The sequence below is a fragment of the Dipodomys spectabilis genome, unplaced genomic scaffold (assembly GCF_019054845.1).
Source record: "Dipodomys spectabilis isolate Male_0828 unplaced genomic scaffold, ASM1905484v1 ptg000085l, whole genome shotgun sequence".
Classification (NCBI taxonomy): Eukaryota; Metazoa; Chordata; class Mammalia; order Rodentia; family Heteromyidae; genus Dipodomys; species Dipodomys spectabilis.
Window position 1 is genome coordinate 1,747,221 of NW_024870762.1, and position 18,412 is coordinate 1,765,632.

The 18,412-nt window shown below is 43.7% G+C and overlaps 1 protein-coding gene across 2 annotated transcripts in view; it reads right to left on the reverse strand.

The window, feature by feature from the left end:
• The window catches only part of Cmtr1 (cap methyltransferase 1), a 58,969-nt gene extending 48,908 nt beyond the window's left edge, over window positions 1–10,061 (reverse strand). For both annotated transcript variants that reach the window (XM_042683863.1, XM_042683862.1), the window contains exons 1-2: window positions 9,881–10,061; window positions 6,957–7,091 (exon numbers count right to left, since the gene is read on the reverse strand). In XM_042683863.1, the coding sequence (XP_042539797.1) occupies window positions 6,957–7,086 (130 nt within the window). In that variant the 5' untranslated portion in view covers window positions 7,087–7,091; window positions 9,881–10,061. The remainder of the gene's footprint in view (window positions 1–6,956; window positions 7,092–9,880) is intronic.
• Between the last annotated feature and the right edge of the window lie 8,351 nt (window positions 10,062–18,412).

Below are 18,412 nucleotides of genomic sequence, written 5' to 3' on the forward strand. Positions count from 1 at the left end.
TTCAAAGCCAGTCCAAGCAGCAAAGTCTATGAGACACTTATCACCAAAAAGCTGGAAGTGGAGATGTGGCTCAAATGGTAGAGCACTATTTTTTATCAAAAATTTCAATAGGATAGTACTCAGGCCTGGCACACAGAAAAAAAAAAAAAAAACAACAAAACACCAAAGCTTGTTTAAATGATCACAATGAAACTCTTATACTAATAATTGGGCTGGTTACAAGATTGTAAAAAAGAAAATTAGAAAAAAAAAAGAAAAAAGACAATATGCAATTTTTAAGAATATTTACATTTCTTTTAAGAAACGATGTAAAAGAGAGGGGATCAAAATAAACTCAAAACCAAAATTCTGGCTTCTAATTAGGCAGGAGTTATGGCTGAGAATATCTCTGCAAAAGAAGCACAAAAATCCACCCCTTCAGGTTAAGATGGCTGTCCAATTCCCTTAATGAAGACATGTCTTGCTTTGAGAGACCAACGTCACAGAGTGCCACTCAGAAAGAAGCATTAGCAATGAGTAACCATGGAAACTGAGAGGTGAGGTGATATTTATTTTGTTTTGCACTTTTCCGCATTTGTGAGAAACAAGAATATATTTGTGAGAAACAAGAATATATTAAGTGTGAAAATTAAGAGTAAAAAAATGCAGTTATAAAGAATGATCATTCTAAGCCTCTCAGAAAAATCTTCTGAGAGCAGCAGACCTGAGGGGCAAAGCCTCCTGAGTGGCTCAAGACTCCCCTCGGCTGCTCCTCTACACCCTCTACAGCAGGGTGCCCACATGCAGAAAGACCCATACTTTCAGGGGTGGGCTCTGAACTCTAGGTGTGTCCATGCCTTAAACCTGTACTGTTCAGTTGCAGATCAGTGGCGACTGTGATAGAAAGCTCTGACAGCAGACTCTGACACAAGATCTTTACACACCATCCTTCTTGACGATATGCTGTCTATTCCAGGCTCTAAGAATGAGGGTGAAGGGTGTGACGTGTCACCTTCTGGGCAATTCCTTATAATATTAACGAGTACGTAAGAAAAGCAACAAAATCTTATTTTTCTCTTTGATTTATTACTGTGACAAATGAGACCATAATTTAAGAAAAAGTTTCATAGATTCGTCTTTTTATTGTTGTTGTTGTTGATTGTGGGCCTTGAACTCTGGGCCTGGACACTGTCCCTCAGCTCTTCAGCTCAAGGTTAGCACTCTACCACTTGAGTCACAGCGCCACTTCTGGTTTTCTGAGTGGTTTATTGGAGATAAGAATTTGGGGCTGTGATGGTGGCTTATTGGCAGAGTGCTTGCCTCACATGCATGAGGCCCTGGGCTCCATTCCTCAGCACCACAAAAACAAAAAAAGCCGGAAGCAGCATTGTGGCTCAAATGGTAGAGAGCTACCCTTGAGCTGAAGAGCTCAGGGGCAGCACCCAGGCCCAGAGTTCAAGCTCCACAACTGACAAAAAGGAAAAACAACAACAACAAAAAAAGTCTCATGGACTTTCCTGCTGGGCTGGTTTCGAACCGTGATTCTCAGATCTCAGTCTCCTGAGTAGCTAGGATTACAGGTGTGAGCCACCAGTGCTAATCCATAGCTTAGCCTTAATGACCAAAGACTGCTATAGCCACTACTTGTTTTTGCCACTCAGCCTCTCTTGTCTGTTCTGTTGAGATGAAATGGAAACAACCAGCATGGCTGCCATATGAACTAATGAGGAGCTTTTGCTTCCAAGGCTGGTAAGAGTTTAGCAAACATGAGCAGAGAATTTTGTAATGAGGATATAAATTAGCAGGACTAATAAGGTCAGTCTATTAAAATTGTCAGTTTCATTAGGAATTTGCCAAAGCTGGGTGACATCCCCATTTACCTCCCAAGGAGCTCCCGTTCTAAAATCTACCAAAGCCCAAACCATTATTTAGGGTTTTCATTTAAAATTTCTTCTCCACTTGACAGAAATCCATATTAAGTCATCTTAAAGAAGGTTCACCTCACAGGGAAGAAGAGGCTCCAGCTGTTGGCCAAATTGTTCACATGGCAAGAAAGCAGTAGGGTAAAATGTCAACACTGAAAATGACAGTGACTGCACATAGGAGGGCCTCCAACCATGCGTGGCCACAGTAAGCAGCACGCACATGCAAAAGATAAATAAGGAATTTTAATAAAGACCCCATCCTACCTTACAACTGCTGAGGAATATACTCATTTCTGCTTACAGACTCAATTTCTCCTTTGTGCCAGACAAATGGTAATTGTTAGAGCAATTTAAACAGATACTGATAAAGGGAGTTTTTGATTAAGATCATGAATTTGGGCTGGCAGAAAAGCGATGGTATATCAAGGCAAATAGCCTACTTAGGAAAGAATTAAACCTGGTAGAGGAAAAAATGCTTTCAATGTGGTGTTGGTGAAGGAGCTTCACAACTTCCAGTCCAACATGCTACAAGAGGCAGGAACCCACAGTAGATGCACAGCCAGGAAAAAAAAAAATGAATTTTCTTTGGGTCTAGACCAAACTCCATTGTGAAGAAAACAAAAATAAAAACAACCAAAAACAAAATGGCCTCATCTGAAAATGCCTCCAAATTCCTCTAACAATACTCAAAAGAACATGAAAGCAAGTGTCCATGCTAACAGCATCCCCCAGCCCCCTCTTTTTATTTCCTCTGGCTAAATGTCAAGCTGTTGAGCTGGTAATGCAGGCACCTTGTGAATAATGTAAAACAAACAAACTGATTAAACTAAATACATCTACTGAGTCATTGCATTGATCTAGCAAGGAAAGAAAAAACAAGGCCAAGACAGAAATAGTAACTACTGTTTTTCTATTTTTCTCATTGTCCTTACTATAGAGAGGATTTTTCAATTATTTCTGAACAGAATCTGCAGGTAGAAAAGGTTGGGGCAAATGAAAGCCTTCCTGCTTTAATGTAATAGAACTGAACAGGAACTTTTCACATATACATTTTCAAGGACATGCAGTTTCTGGCAAGACAGCAAACTACCATGCTCACTGTGCAGGGGATGTCTAAGAGATGCTAATACAAAACACATGATATGAAGGTAAAGTACTTAATCAAATGATCTGCGCACTGAAGAGGAACAGGTAAGATGAAAAAGTAAAGTATTTTAAGTCTTAGAAGATACTATTGTTGCTTTTTATCAATTCTGTTCAGCAACTATTAACTGGAATTTTTACCAGAATAAAAAAAAAAAAAAAAAAAGCCAAGTCGGGCATCAGTGACTCATGCCTGTAATCCTAGCTACTCAGGAGGCTGAGATCTGAGGATCATGGTTCAAAGCCAGGCCAGACAGGAAAGCCCGAGGATCACGGTTCAAAGCTAGCCCAGTCAGGAAAGTTCATGAGACTCTCAGCTCCAATAAACCACCAGAAAACTGAAAGTGGCACTGTGGATCAAGTGGTAGAGCGCCCGCCTTGAGGTGAAGAGCTGAGGGACAGTGCCCAGGCACAGAGTTCAAACCCCACGATGGACAAAAAAAAAAAAAAGCCAAAAAGTAGTCATGTTAACTTCAGGCCTCAGTATTTGTACCAAAGTGAGGCTGTTCCTTCCTAAAGTAGCAAGCCTGAGGAAATAAAGCTATTTCAGTGTGCCTCTATTCCCTATCTCATTTTGTGCAAATAAAAGGGACCAAATGGCCTACTGTTAGACACATCTGAGGCACTGGCCACCCATGAATTCCCACTCTGTGCATAGAACAGCTATACCCAACCTGACTGAGTCATATGGTGCTACTTCCAGAAAAGGGTGAAGCTATTTTTTAAAATTAAAAGGACCATATGTGTATATGAATATTGAGGATGGATAATTTCAATTCACACAATCACATTTTGTGCGTGTGTGTGCCAGTACATGGTCTAGGTGCTATCCCTTAGCTTTTTCCACTCGAGACTAGCACTCTACCACTTGAGCCACAGCTCCACCTCCTGTTTGGGGGGGATTAATAGTCTCATTAGGGCCAGGAGCCCATGGCTCACGCCTATAATCCTAGCTACTCGAGAGGCTGGGAAGTGAGGATCGTAGTTAGAAGCCAGCCTGGGCAGGAAAGTCCATGAGACTCTTATCTCCAATTAACCACCAGAAAACCGGAAGTGGCACCGTGGCTCAAGTGGTAGAACACTGGTTTGAGCTGAAGAGCTCATGGACAGAGCCTAGGCCCAGAGTTTAAGCCCCACAACCAAAAAAAAAAAAAAAAAAAAGAATCTAATAGACTTTCCTGCCCAGGCTGGCTTCAAATCATGATCCTCAGGTCTCAGCCTCCTGAGTACAGTAGTTGAGGTTACAGGCGTGAGCCACGAGTACCTGGCTCCCAGTCTTTTTTTTTGGTCGGTCATGGGCCTAAACTCTGGGCCTGGGCGCTGTCCCTCAGCAACTCAGCTCAAGGCGAGCGCTCTACCACTTGAGCCAGCTTTTTCTGTTTATGTGGTGCTGAGGAATCGAACCCAGGGCCTCATGCATGGGAGGCAAGCACTTTACCACTGAGCCACCTTCCTAGCCCCCACAGTCACATTTTTAAAAGCTGAACTATATATCCTTAAAGGGACCTTGACCATCTATATTTACCTTCTCTCTGAGTGATGTTGAGAGTGAATGTCCTCCACAATACCAGCAACACAACAAGTATCATTTATTCCCAGATATGCTCTACCTTTCCCTTGTAGGCCTTCTCCCCAAACCAGAGCCCTACCCAAGGAGACCCACCTTCCAAGCTACTCAAATCCCCGTGGGGAGCAAAATCATCTTTTCTCAACAGTCCCTACAACCAATGTACTCTATATGCCATTTAGAAACCCCTATTACATGCAACTTTCTGACCTCCTACCCTGGAATCCACCATGACTTTGTGTTTGTTTGATGGGATCTTGCTATGTTGCCCTGGCTGGTCTCAAACTCATGGCTCAAGTGATCCTCCTGCCTCAGCCTCCCAAACAGCTGGGAACCAGGGCAAGCACAATACACCCAGATCCACTCAGACTTGAAAGGACTTGAAAGGTACACATCCTCCACACACACAGGTTATGAGTTTCTTCTCCAGTCTGGATGGATCATAGCTGCACCAATGCTCCGAGAGGTATGCCCCCTGTCAAGACCAGCTTCCAAGTGACAGGTAATGATTAAATATCCTACCACCTATGAAGAGACTAGATCTCCTACCACCTCAAAGGAAACTCGCACTTTCAGTCACCAAGCAGTTACTACCTTCCAGTCCAGTTTAGCAACGACCCAGCAGAGAATACAAAACTGCAAGCCTGCTGATGAACTGGCCAAACAGTGTCCTCCCCTCAAGAACCAGAGAATGTGACCTTATTTAAAAACAGGGTCTTTGGGGCTGGGAAGGTGGCTCAGTGGTAGAGCGCTTGCCTTGCATGCATGAGGCCCTGGGTTCGATTCCCCAGCACCACATAAGCAAAAAGAAAAAAAAAAAAGCGGAAGTGGCGCTGTGACTCAAGTGGTAGAGCACTAGCATTGAGCTGAAGAGCTGAGGGACAGTGCCCAGGCCCAGAGTTCAGCCCCATGACTGGGCCCAAAAAAAAACAACAGGGTCTTTGCAAATGTAATGAAGATGAGATAATACTAAATTAGGGTGGTCCTGACCCAGTCACTGATGTCCTTGTGAGAAGAGGAAAATAGGGACACAGACAAAAAGGAGAGGCAGAGGCAGAAATTGGAGACAAGCTATCACCTGAGCTAAGATGTACCAAGAATTGACAGAAACTACTAGAAGCTACACAAGCTCGATCTTCCTAAGAGCCTTCTCAACAGCATGTGGCCTGTTGACACCTTAATTTCAGACTCTAGCCTTCAGAACTGTGAGAATAAATATTTGTTGTTTTAAGCAATGCAGTATTTTAATCTGATGCAGCAGCACTAGGAAACAAATACAGTTGGCAAGTCAAAGTTACTGCAAATGTAACTACTCTTGTTTGGGGCTTGAAAAAAAGCTCCTAGATATTACAATTTCTCAGAAAGCATCTGTAGAAACTATGAATGTCCACTACCCAAAAACTAGGCAAAGCTAAATGCTACTTTCAACAAACCAGTGAGATCTTTTGAGTTTAATGTAAACAGCAAACATAATGATGTTATGTTTTGACTTGTACTGCTGATGGAATGGAGAAATTCTGCATGCTAAAAACCTGAGAATCAGACCAGAGAGCTGTACACCTCCTCAACCAAAGAGCCCCAGGGTCATTAAGAGCTATTAAAAACAGAGCACCCAATGTTCTCTGCTTGTTCTAACCGGCTTAAGGCAGCAAAACAGTGCCACCTACTGAAGAACCAACAACAGAACCAAGGTACATTTGAAAAAACTCCTTTTTTTTTTTTTTTTTAATTTTTGCTGATAGTGGGCTTAAACTCAGGGCCTGGGTGCTGTTCCTGAGCAACAGCTCCACTTTCAGCTTTTTTTTTTTTTTTTAATTGAAGATCATAGACTTACAGACTTTCCTGCCCTTGCTGGCTTCAAACCATAATCCTCAGATCTCAGCCTCCTGAGTAACTAGGACTACAGGTGTGAACCACCAGCACCTAACTCCAATTTTTTTATTTAAAACAAGTTTCAGTGCTTTCAGTAGAAGGGCAAAATGACAGTCTATAACCAACATCTTTCTTTAAAATTTGCCTTATTTAGGGACTGGGAATGTGGCTTAGTGGTAGAGTGCTTGCCTAGCCTGCATGAAACCCTGAATTCAATTGCTCAGTACCACATAAAGAGAAAAAACTGTAAGTGGTGCTGTGGCTCAAGTGGTAGAGTGCTGGCTTTGAGCAAAAGAAGCTCAGGGACAGTGCCCGGGCACTGAGTTCAAGCCCCAGTAATAGCCTAAATAAATAAAATAAAATTTGCCTTATTTTCTCCAAGGGGCAATGGATTATAATCTGGTCAGCCCAAGCACCAAGATTCAAATAACCAGAGGGCCAGAGGCCTCACGCCATATACACAAGCATACCTTTCACTGCATGATTGACAGAGGGCGGCTGATCATCAGACGTGGAGCTGAGGTTCAGGGCAAACTCTGCAACTCTTTTTTTCTGTTTCTTGATGGGAGCAGTGCATTCTGGGTCTGTTCTCCTCTTCATTGTTACTGCAATCATAAATCCAGACAGTCAGCTGCCCTTGGGTTAAAGCCACTAGGGTTGAAGGAAGGATTCCAAAGCATAAACCATCAATGGGATGAGATTTGGCAACTCCAAACATCTTCCAGTGCCAGCACTTGAATAGCTAGCTCTTCCTCAGAATACAGTCTAGGAAGAAGGCTAGCCAAGCTCGGGTTTTCAATAACAGCTATTAGTTTTACTGGAAAATGTGCTGTGCTCCCAGACCCAGAGTCCTTGCACCACTGGTATCAGATACTAAAAAGTCATGCATACATCAACGCTATAAGCCCCAGGAAAAGGCCTTCAGTAATAGTTATTCTGTACTTTCTATACTAGCTATACCTGACAATATATACAGGAAATGAATTATGAAGCCTACTATAAATCAATAATTCCAAGTTGGCAGGATTATTCCAGAATGATATGTTCTATCATTATCAGCTCACCAAATAATTAAGTGACTACATAAGTATATGGTACAAATACTGAGTTTCTGGTTCATTTCCTAATGTCTGAAAATAGGAAAAAATGGGAAAGTTTTTAACCAGAGCATGGAATGTAAGCAATGGTTGGATTAAGGTTGAGGAAAGAAGAGTGGGAAAAGATATTGGTGCTGCTGGGCATCTAGTACTGGACTGAGGGCTAAAAGGAATTTTAAGAAGGGCTGGGATGTAGCTCAGTGGCAAAGCGCTTGCCTAGCAAGTACAACGTCCTGGGTTCGATCCCCAGCACCAAAAAAGAAAAGACAAAAAAAAAAAAAAGAATTTTAAGAATAGGAATCCACTTCCACCAAAAGAATGGAGTGCCAGGCATGGTGCAGACCTGTAATCCCAGCACTTGAGAAATAAAGGTAGGAAGAATGTGAGTTTAAAGCCAGCCTGGACTATATAGTGAGATCTTGTCTCAAAAGACCAAGGACTAATCTGAGAAATACGGTTCAAAGCTAGCCCAGGCAGTTAAGTTCATGAAACTCTTGTCCAATTAATCACCAAAAAAAAAAAAAAAAGCCAGAAGTGGTGTTGTGGCTCAAGTGGTAAAGTGCTGGCCTTGAGCAAAACGAGCTTAGGGACAGCACCCAGGACAGAGTTCAAGGCCCAGGACTGGCAAAAACCAAAACCAAAACCAAAACCAAGGGCTGTCATAAACTGACATGTTGAATTGAAATCCCTTTTAAAGCTAACAATAAAAGCCTAAAGATAATACTATAAAAACCAAGTGCCAAGGATGTAGAGTGTTTGTCTAGCATGTGCAAGCCTTAAATTTGATCCCCTTCATTATGAAAGAAAAGATACAAACACCATGTCCCTATCATCCATGCCCACAGATAGGCCCATGCTAGGAAAGCATGGAAAAAACAGGGGATGGAATGAAGTGATTATGAGACTCTGAAGTTTTTTTTCTATGTAATTTTTTAAAATATTTTTATTATCTTTAAGTAGTTGTACAAAGGATATGCCATTCAACAAAGCAGTTTATGAATACAGTGCCATTCAACAAAGGAGTTTTATGAATACAGTGCCTCTTGATCATCAGTCACCTGTGACTCTGAAATCTGAAGGAAAAATAGTGAATACAATGGGGCTTACCCACAACTGATTGGCTATCAAGACCCCAGAAAATGAGAAAGGGCTCAAAATAGGAGCAAATAGCAGCTGGGCTGTCCCTGGGGAAGAGGAGGTGCAGAAGTAACAACAGTGGTCTTATAACCTGGGCCGAAGCAGCCAGAGGAAGAAAGCAATGAAATTCAAAGGGGCCACAGCTCCCCACAATCTCACAAAAGTTCATAATTTTTGAAAGAACAGTATCCCTTCTCTTCAGCCCAAAGATGAGCCAATCAACCCAAAGCACAATCACACGCTGAGAGTTTTTGTTTTGTTGGCGGTCCTGGTGTTTGAACTCAGAGCTTTATGCTTGTTCCATAGGCCCTCTATCACTTGAGCCAAGTCCCCAGCAGGAGACAAAATAACTGGCACAGACAGGGCCTATACTGGGGAAATATAAAGGAGACAAAAGCACACAGAAAGCAAGGCCACACTGAGCCATGACCACTTTACAGTCTTAAATCCCCTCAAAAAAGCCCAGAAGCCTAGCTGTAGGAAAACCCATCACAGAGCCTGTTTGTGGCCCACATCCAACGCAAAAAGGGGGGGGGGGGGGAAATTCCTTTGATTCTTAAAACTACTGCAGGAAGACTGGAAGCATGAGAAAGTCACTATGGACCGTCTCCAGGCAGGTGCACGGAGAAGAGATTGGGTTGTGAAAGGCAGGTGCCGATGCTCCTTCTCAAATCGCATCAGCTGAGATTTGGGCCTTCCAAGCCATCCAAATCCAACCCTCTTATTTTCCCATGGAGGAAGGCCACAGGGTTAACCAACGCCTGGTCAAGCGATCTGCACACGCCAGAAGATGTGCTCCGGCCAAGAACATCTTAAGTGGAAGGCAAGAGGCCTGGTTCTACCTGCTGCTTGCCTACCGAGGGGGGGCTCCAATCCCCTGCGCGGTTTTCTCTCTGCGCCTCGATTTCGCACCGCCACCCGTTTTCATGGGAGGAAAACACGGGCTGCCATCTCCCCCGACCCAGCCTTTCCATCTGGGGTATCACTGAGTGTGTGAGTGTGCGCAGGGATGCGTATCCGCGGCGGCTGGGGCTCCGGGGAAGCAGCCGTGGGGGAAGACTCGGCCCGAGGGCGGGGAGACCCCGCCGCGGTGGAGGGAGGGGATGCGGGGCCCGCTCGCCCGCCCGCCCGCTCCCCCCGGGCCGCGCGTCCGCACTCACGCTGAGGGGAGAGGGCGAGGTGCCCGGGATCGCACAGGGGGCGTCAGGCCGATACTGTCGCCGTCGCTACCGTCTGGCCCGGCCCGCTCCGGCCACCGGCAGAGCCTCGGCCGCGTCCCTCAAGTTTCGTTTCCCAGACCACCGAACCCCGTCCGCTGGCCGCGACGGCGCGCTCCGGTCCCGCCCTTACAGGACGCGCGGTCTGATGACGTCAAGAGCGCGCGCGCCAGCCCCACCTCCTCCGGGCCCCAGTCAAGTCCCTGGGAAAAGGCTGCGCGGGATCCAGCCCGCCCCACTCGGGTCCTAGGGTCCACTGCGCCTGCGCCGTAGAGCCGCCAGGGAAAGGATGCAGAAGGCAAACTCACTAGGCGTCCTCTCCAGCCGGGAGGAGAGAATCAGATACAAAGCTAAAGGGACCTGATGCCCTCACGCCACCAAATCTCGGGCTCATCATTTTACAGAGGAACATTCATGTAGAGGTAGACCATCTGCTGGTTGAAGGCAGGAACCCGGGCATCCCGCACGTCTACACCCTCAGCATGGCTGGGCTTTGTGGCCCAGTGTTTGTCTAGCATGTGTGAGGCGCTGGATTCGACCCCACACTGAAAAGAGAAAAGAAACAAACAAAGCCGGGCGCCGGTGGCTCAGGCCTGTAATCCTACCTACTCAGAAGGCTGAGATCTAAGGATCGCAGTTTAAAGCCAGCCCGGGCAGGAAAGTTAATTTAATTTTCCTTGCATTTTTCTGTCAAACCTATCCATTTGTCCTCTTTCTGTCATCATCTTTTATGCACTCAGGATTTTTTTTCCCAGTAACCTCCAAATCATAGTGCTTGTTTCCAGTTGCAATCCTTCTAATACATCTCCACAAAGCCCAAGTGATCTTAAAAAAAACAAAAACCCCACAAACAATTGGGCTGGGGATGTGGCTTAGTGGTAGAGTGCTTGTCTAGCATGCATGGAGCCCTGGGTTGGATTCCTCAGTACCACAGAAACAGAAAAAAAAACCGGAAGTGGCGCTGTGGCTTAAGTAGTAGAGTACTACCCTTGAACAAAAGAAGTTCAGGGACAGTGGGCAGGCCCTGAGTTCAAGCCCCAGGACTGGCAAAAAAAAAAAAAAAAAGATGATCCTATCACAACCATCAATAATTAAAATGTGCCAATGGCTATTAGCATAAAGCAGCCTCCAGATGGCTTGTCTGATCCTCCAGTGTGACCTCTTCTGCAGTCATGTCTCCTACTTCCAGTCCCTTAAGTCTCCTCATCCTGATCTTCTGTTTCTCAAACATGCCATGTCTCTTTAAAGGTTCTTCTCCCTGCCTGCATCATTCCTCTCTCCTTGCCTGAATAATGTCATTTATCCCTCGTGTCATTTTAACATCCTTTCCTGACTCCACAAATTCACTTCAGGAGCACTTCCCTTCCAACTCCATAGCACTCTTTCCTTTCACCACCAAAAATCTTAACCAAGTATTTTATAAGTGCCCTTTGACTCATCAACTTTCCTTACTCACAGTGTGAACTCTGCAAGAAAGGTTATGTTTTTTTCTCAATGAAATTTACAAGGGCTTACATAGCATAATAGACATTTATTGAAGATGAATATAAGTGGAGTGATGTGTCTATGGTCATAATAGAAAGCAGTATGTAATGTAAGTAGTATTTAATTCCAGCCTCTATTACTAAAGCTGAATGTCTTCTCATCAATTCTCTAGGGATGGAACCCAAGGCTTCTCACATGTAAGGTACATGCTCTTCTACTGAGCCACACCCCTACCCAAGAATTCTCCACATATTGTGACATGGACATATTTGGTTATCTTGAGGAATTTATGCACGGAGTCACAAAAGATATAAAATAACAAGCATCTGCCAAGTGCCATTGGCTCATGCCTGTAATCCCAGCTACTCAGAAGGCTGAGATCTGAGGACCAAAGTTCAAAGCCAGTTCACAGGCATGTATGTCTGTGAGACTCTTTTTTTTTTTTTTTGTCGGTCGTGGGGCTTGAACTCTGGGCCTGGGCACTGTCCCTCAGCTCTTCAGCTCAAGGTGAGCGCTCTACCACTTGAGCTACAGTGCCACTTCCGGTTTTCTGGTGGTTTATTGGAGATAGGAGTCTCACAGTCTCTCTTGCCCGGGCTGGCTTTGAACCGCGATCCTCAGATCTCAGCCTCCTGAGTAGCTAGGATTACAGGCGTGAGCCACCAGCGCCCGGCTCTGTGAGACTCTTATCTCCAATTAATCACCAAAAAGAAGTGAGCTGTGGCTTGAGTGATAGATCACTAGCATTGGGCAAAAAAGCTCAAGGACAGCACCCAAGCCCTGAGTTCAAGTCCCAGGACCAGCACAAAACAAAAATAACTATTCCAGTGTGGAAATGTAATAGTGAACATCCCCAATCCCCATCCCTGTATAACTGATAAAAGCCAATTTAAAAAAAAAAAAAAAAGGTTCCAGAACAGCAGCTTTTGAAATGGCACCTCTGACAATACAATCCTCTATAAAAATAACGAAAACAATATCAAAACTGCTAACTAGGAGAGAAAAAAATGGCCAACTAGAAACATCAGGAAATTCTCTCCCATCTACACAACTGAACAGATAGAATACATGTGATGTCACTGGTTTTTTTTGTTTGTTTGTTTTTGTTGTTTTTTTTTTTTGGGGTCCGGTCGTGGGACCTGAACTCTGGGCCAGGACGCTGTCCTTCAGCTCTTCAGCTCAAGGCTAGCACTCTACCACTTGAGCCACAGCGCCACTTCCGGCTTTTTTCTTTTTTCTTATGTGGTGCTGAGGAATCGAACCCAGGGCCTCTGGCATGCAAGGCAAGCGCTCTACCACTGAGCCACCTTCCCAGCCCCGTCACTGGTTTTTTTTTTTGAGACTACAGAGCCCATCCAGAGAAGGGAGTGGATAAAAACTTTTTCTTCCTTCCTTCCTTATTTGTTTGCTTATCTATTAATTTCAGCTCTTTAGCACAGTACCAGCTAGCCATCCTCTGTCCCTCAGCCAGGGGCAGACAGCTGTGTACAGTGTTCCTGGACAGCTTGTAATCAACTTGCAGGATCCTATGGCCTTGTCCTCCATAGGTAGGGAATCTATGCTCTGACAGAGCATCGGACTGGAGCTTCTGATCACAGAGGTGCAGATAATTGCAGTTGGTTCCAAGCCTCTCCCACTCTGGAAATGTGACCTCCAGAGATTTACAGGGCTAGCGCATTTTTTACTTTATTTTTCAATTTTTATTTATTTTTCATTCATATTTTTTAATTTTTTCATTCATTTTTCAATTTTTATTATTGTGGGAACCAGTAAAGTAGAAAATTCAGCCTGATGTCAGTGGCTCACACCTGTAATCCTAGCTACTCAGGAGACTGACATCTGAGGATCACAGTAAAAAGCCCTGCTCAGGCAGGAAAAGTCCATGATTCTTTTTTTTAATTTTATTTTTATTGTGAACATACTGTACAGAGGGGTTACAATTACATGGGCAAGATAATGAGTACATTTCTTATCAAGCATTGCAGCCTCCTCCTTTGTTTACCCTTCCCATCCCTTCCCAGCCTCCACTCGCCCCCCCATCCATGATTCTCTCATCTCCAGTTAATCACAGAAAAAGCTGGAAGTGGTGTTACAGTGCAAGTGGTAGAGTGCTACCTTGAGCAAAGGAGCTTCGGGACAGCACCCAGGCCCAGAGTTCAAAGCCCGGACTGGGGCGGGGGGCACAGGAGGGGGAGAGGAAAAGGGAGGGAGAGAGAGAGAGAGTGGGGGGGGGAATTTAAAAGCAATTGCTTATGTGGAGAAAATTAGAAAGTAATTATATATGTCCATGTAAACACTTGGAAAAGACCTGATAAGATTTTAACCTCTCAGGCTGCTCTTGGATACTGAGACAACCAATGGTTTTCATCATCATATGATGATGATGATGATGATGATGATGATGGTGATGATGATGATGATGATGATGATGATGATGGTGATGATGATGGTGATGATGATGATGATGAAAGAACACTAACCAATAAACAGCAGCTCCTGGGGAAGGGGGAGAAACTGCCTTCTAGAGCTCAAAGGTCCAATTTCAATAATAGAGATCCATCCAAAGGAAGTTATCAAAGGAAAAAAAATCCACCCAAACTATTCCTGAAAAAGGTATGAAAAGCAGATATACTAGCAAAGACTTTAAAATAATTCTAAGGCGGGAGCTGGTGGCTCAAGTTTGTAATACTAGCTACTCAGGAGGCTGAGATCTAAAGATCAAGGTTTGAGGCAAGCCCAGGCAGGAAAGTCTGTGTCTCTTACCTCCAATTAACCACTAAAAAAGCTGGAAGTGGAGCTGTGGCTCAAACAGTAGTGCACTAGCTAGCCTTGAACACAAAAGCTCAGGGACAGTGCCCAGGCTGAGTTAAAGCCCCAGGCCCAACAACAATTAAAAAAAAAAAACAACAAAAAAAAAAACCCCAAAAAACAGTTCTAGTTGAAGAACTAAAGGAAGAATTAATAAATCCAAAGGAACTAGAGGAAAGACATATAAAAATAAAAGCATAGATTAATGAATTCAAAACAGAAACATAAGACAGATCAAATTTTGTTCTCCAAAATGATTAGTAAATAAATTCTTGCCACACTGACAGAAAAAAATACAAATTATCAATATCAGAAATGAAAGAGGAATCCAGGGTGCTGGTGGCTCATGCCTGTAATCCTAGCTACTCAGGAGGCTTGAGATCTGAGGAACACAGTTCAAAGCCAGCCAAGTCAGGAAAGTCCATGAGACTCTTATCTCCAATTAACCACCAGAAAACCGGAAATGGCGCTGTGGCTCAAGTGGTAGAGCGCTAGCCTTGAGCTGAAGAGCTGAGGGACAGCGCCTAGGCCCAGAGTTCAAGCCCCACAACCGACAGAAGAAAAAAAAATCCTAAACAAGATACTGCAAATCAAATTTAGTAATGATCCAGCACTATGAGAACACACCCTTTGTATATGAATTTGTTCGTGAATGCTTATAACTTGATTCACAGTCACCTCAAAAATACTGTACCAAAAAAAAAAAAAAGGGGGGCCAGGCCCACAAGAGTATATTGTATGACTCATTCATATAAAGCTTAAGAACAGCAAACTAATTAATCTATTGTTGTCTCAGAAAAATATGGTTGGCTCAGAAACACAGGGATTTACTGGGGGAAAAAAACACATGAAGGAACTTTCTAGAGACTGGCATTGTTTTATATCTTGATTGACTTGGTGATTACACAGGTATTAACATTATCAAAACTCATTGAACTCTTTACTTAAGATCTGTGATTTCCCCAGGCCCCCGGTGGCTCATGCCTGTAATCCTAGCTACTTAGGAGGCTGAGAGCTGAGGATCACAGTTCAAAGTCAGCCTGGGCAAGAAAATCCATGAGACTCTTTTTTTTTTTTGGTCGGCTGTGGGGCTTGAACTCTGGGCCTGGGCGCTGTCCCTCAGCTCTTCAGCTCAAGGCGAGCGCTCTACCACTTGAGCTACAGCACCACTTCCGGTTTTCTGGTGGTTTATTGGAGATAGGAGTCTCACCATCTCTCCTGCCCTGGCTGGCTTTGAACCGCGATTCTCAGATTGCAGCCTCCTGAGTAGCTAGGATTACAGGCATGAGCCACCAGCGCCCGGCTCCATGACACTCTTATCTTCAGTTAATCAACAAAAAAAAGCAAGTAGAGACATGGCTCAAATGGTAGAGCAATAGCCTTGAGCTGAAGAGCTGAGGAACAGCACCCAGGCCCAGAGTTCAAGCCCCATAACTGACCAAAAAAAAAAAAAAAAAATCTGTGATTTCATTGTAAAATCTACTTCAGTAAAACAAATTGAATGTGTGTGAATAAGTACAAAGGCTGCTACCTATATTAAACAAGAAAATTAAATTGTGGGATGGCCTTTGACATGGTTGGTTTGTTAATATTTAATCCATTTTCATTAGTTGGAAATTCTCCACTTCTAGATTCAAATATAACTATTGAATCGAAGCTTCTAGAGGTTTTTTTTTTGTTTTGTTTTTTTGGTCGGTTGTGGGGCTTGAACTCTAGGCTTGGGCGCTGTCCCGGCGCTCTTCAGCTCAAGGCGAGCACTCTACCACTTGAACCATAACACCACTTCCTAGAGTTGTTTTTGTTTTAAAATCAAGGCAGGAATAATCTTTCTTAAAGGATACAGTAATTCTCCAAGGGTCCAAAGATCAAGAATTCATCTTCAGTTAGGTCAATATCTTAACACTTTGATTCAGTTTATACAAGAAAAAAAATGGGTTGCATATCTGTGGATCAACTTAGAAGTCATCAAAATGGAAGTTGCTTTAGAAGTTTTTGGAAGTGTTTCAGAAATACACAAAATTCTCTTTGCAAAGATGATGACAGAATTTTATATTATAGCTTTCTGAGAAAAACATGCCCTCCAGCTTCCTCCTCATCCATCACTGGACCAAGGTTTGAAATTGTTCATTAGCATCTATAAGGCTGACTTCCTAGTATCAAACTGACAGGCTGGCCTCCATATAGTTAAAAGTATCTACCAGATAAAACATCAACAAAAAATTCCTTTTCTCACTATGTCTCAAGAATGGCTTTTCTTCTCTTTTGTACTTGTTTTATTTCAGTGAAAGTAAAATTTCCACCCTTAATTTGAAAAAAAAATGCTTTAAGGCAGATCTTCATAAAAGCTAGTAAACCTCTGTGTGGAAGGACAGCAATTTCTGTTCTTCCCTCATATCCTGATGAAAAAAGAAATTTTTAAATGTGTTTGACTCAGAGACCTGTCTCATTGATGACATTTATGGCTGTTGACAAAACTTGTTTTTCAAGGCTTGTTAGAGGAATCTTTGTTGTCAGCGAATGTCTATGTTTTAAAAAACGAGGATGCCAATGTGAAAAGTTTGCTTCTCATTAAAGTAGCAAAACTAGATGCATCGCTGAGCATTGCCAGAGCTCCATCTGTGCAGAATAGGAAGGTTTCCTTCCCAAAATTCACTTGGCAAGAAATCCTTCAACCATTTCCAAACTGTTCCCAGCCTTTGTAGTTTAAAAACGGAGCCCACAAAATAAGAATTCTTCTTTGACAACATCATCAGGCCTTCAGGAGACAGAGGCGAGATAGCTACATGATTGCTTGTTGATGGTGGAGAGACATGTCTTATTCAGACACCCTTTCAGGCTGGGCAGATGTCAGATATTCTTTCAATTCTGCCAACTCCTCACTTGAATTCATACTAATTTATACACACATATACACACTAGCTTTTGTAACATGATTTAATAATAAAAATAAGATAATATATCTAGGCACAGTACCTTGAGCCTATAATCCTAGCTACTTGGAGGCAAAGGTTGGGGAGCCAGTCCATACAGAAAGAAGTCCAGGAGGTAATGGAACTTTAAGAGGTGGTGCCTAATGGGAGAATTTAGGTCCCTGGGGGTGTGTCCTTGAAGGGGATTGTGGGACTAGGGTCTCTTTCTCTCTCCATTCCCAAGCACAAGGTAAATGGTTCTCCTTTATCACCATGTGCTCCTGCCATGATGTAACCGGGGTAATCCACAACGGTGTGTGTGTGTGTGTGTGTGTGTGTGTGTGTGTGTGTGTAAAATCCATCATGAACTGAAACCTCCACTGGAACCTTTCCTCTTTCAATTGATTTATCTCAGGGAATGGTTACATTAACAATAAGCTAATAGCCAGGCGCTGGTGCTCACACCTGTAATCCTAGCTACTCAGGAGGCTGAGATCTGAGGATCACAGTTCAAAGCCAGCCCGGGCAGGAAAGTCCGTGAGACTCTTATCTCCAATAAACCACTAGAAAACCGGAAGTGGCACTGTGGATCCAGTGGTTAGAGCACTCGCCTTGAGCTGAAGAGCGCAGAGACAGCACCCAAGCCCAGAGTTCAAGCCCCATGACCGACAAAAACAAACAAAAAAAATAAGCTAACACATTAGAAAACATACAGGTGGAGGCTTGCACTGGTGGTCCACCTTTGTAATCCTAGCTACTCAGGAGGCTGAGATCTGAGGATGGCAGTTTGAAGCCAGCCTGGGCAGGAAAGTCATTAACCACTTAGAAACTGGAAGGGGAGCTGTGGCTCAAAGTGGTAGAGCTAGCCTTGAGCAAAAAAGCTCAAATACAGCACCCAGGTCCTGAATTCCAGCCCCATGACCAGGAAAAAGAAACAAGGATCAATTTTTATTTTAGTTTAGTTTTTGGTGGTTGAGGGGCTTGAACTATGGGCTTGGGCACTGTCCCTGCGCTCTTCAGCTCAAGGCAAGCACTCTACTGCTTGAGCCACAGCACCACTTCCGGTTTTCTAGTGATTTTATTGGAGGTAAGAGTCTCACAGACTCTCCTGCCCAGACTGGCTTTAAACCATGATCCTCAGATCTCAGCCTCCTGAATAGCTAGGATTACAGGCATGAGCCATTGGTGTCCAGCTAATATCACAGTTTTAAAGGGAAAAGTAAAAGCAATAATCTCTAGTATCTAGAACTTTTAACTCTATCTACAATCTGCT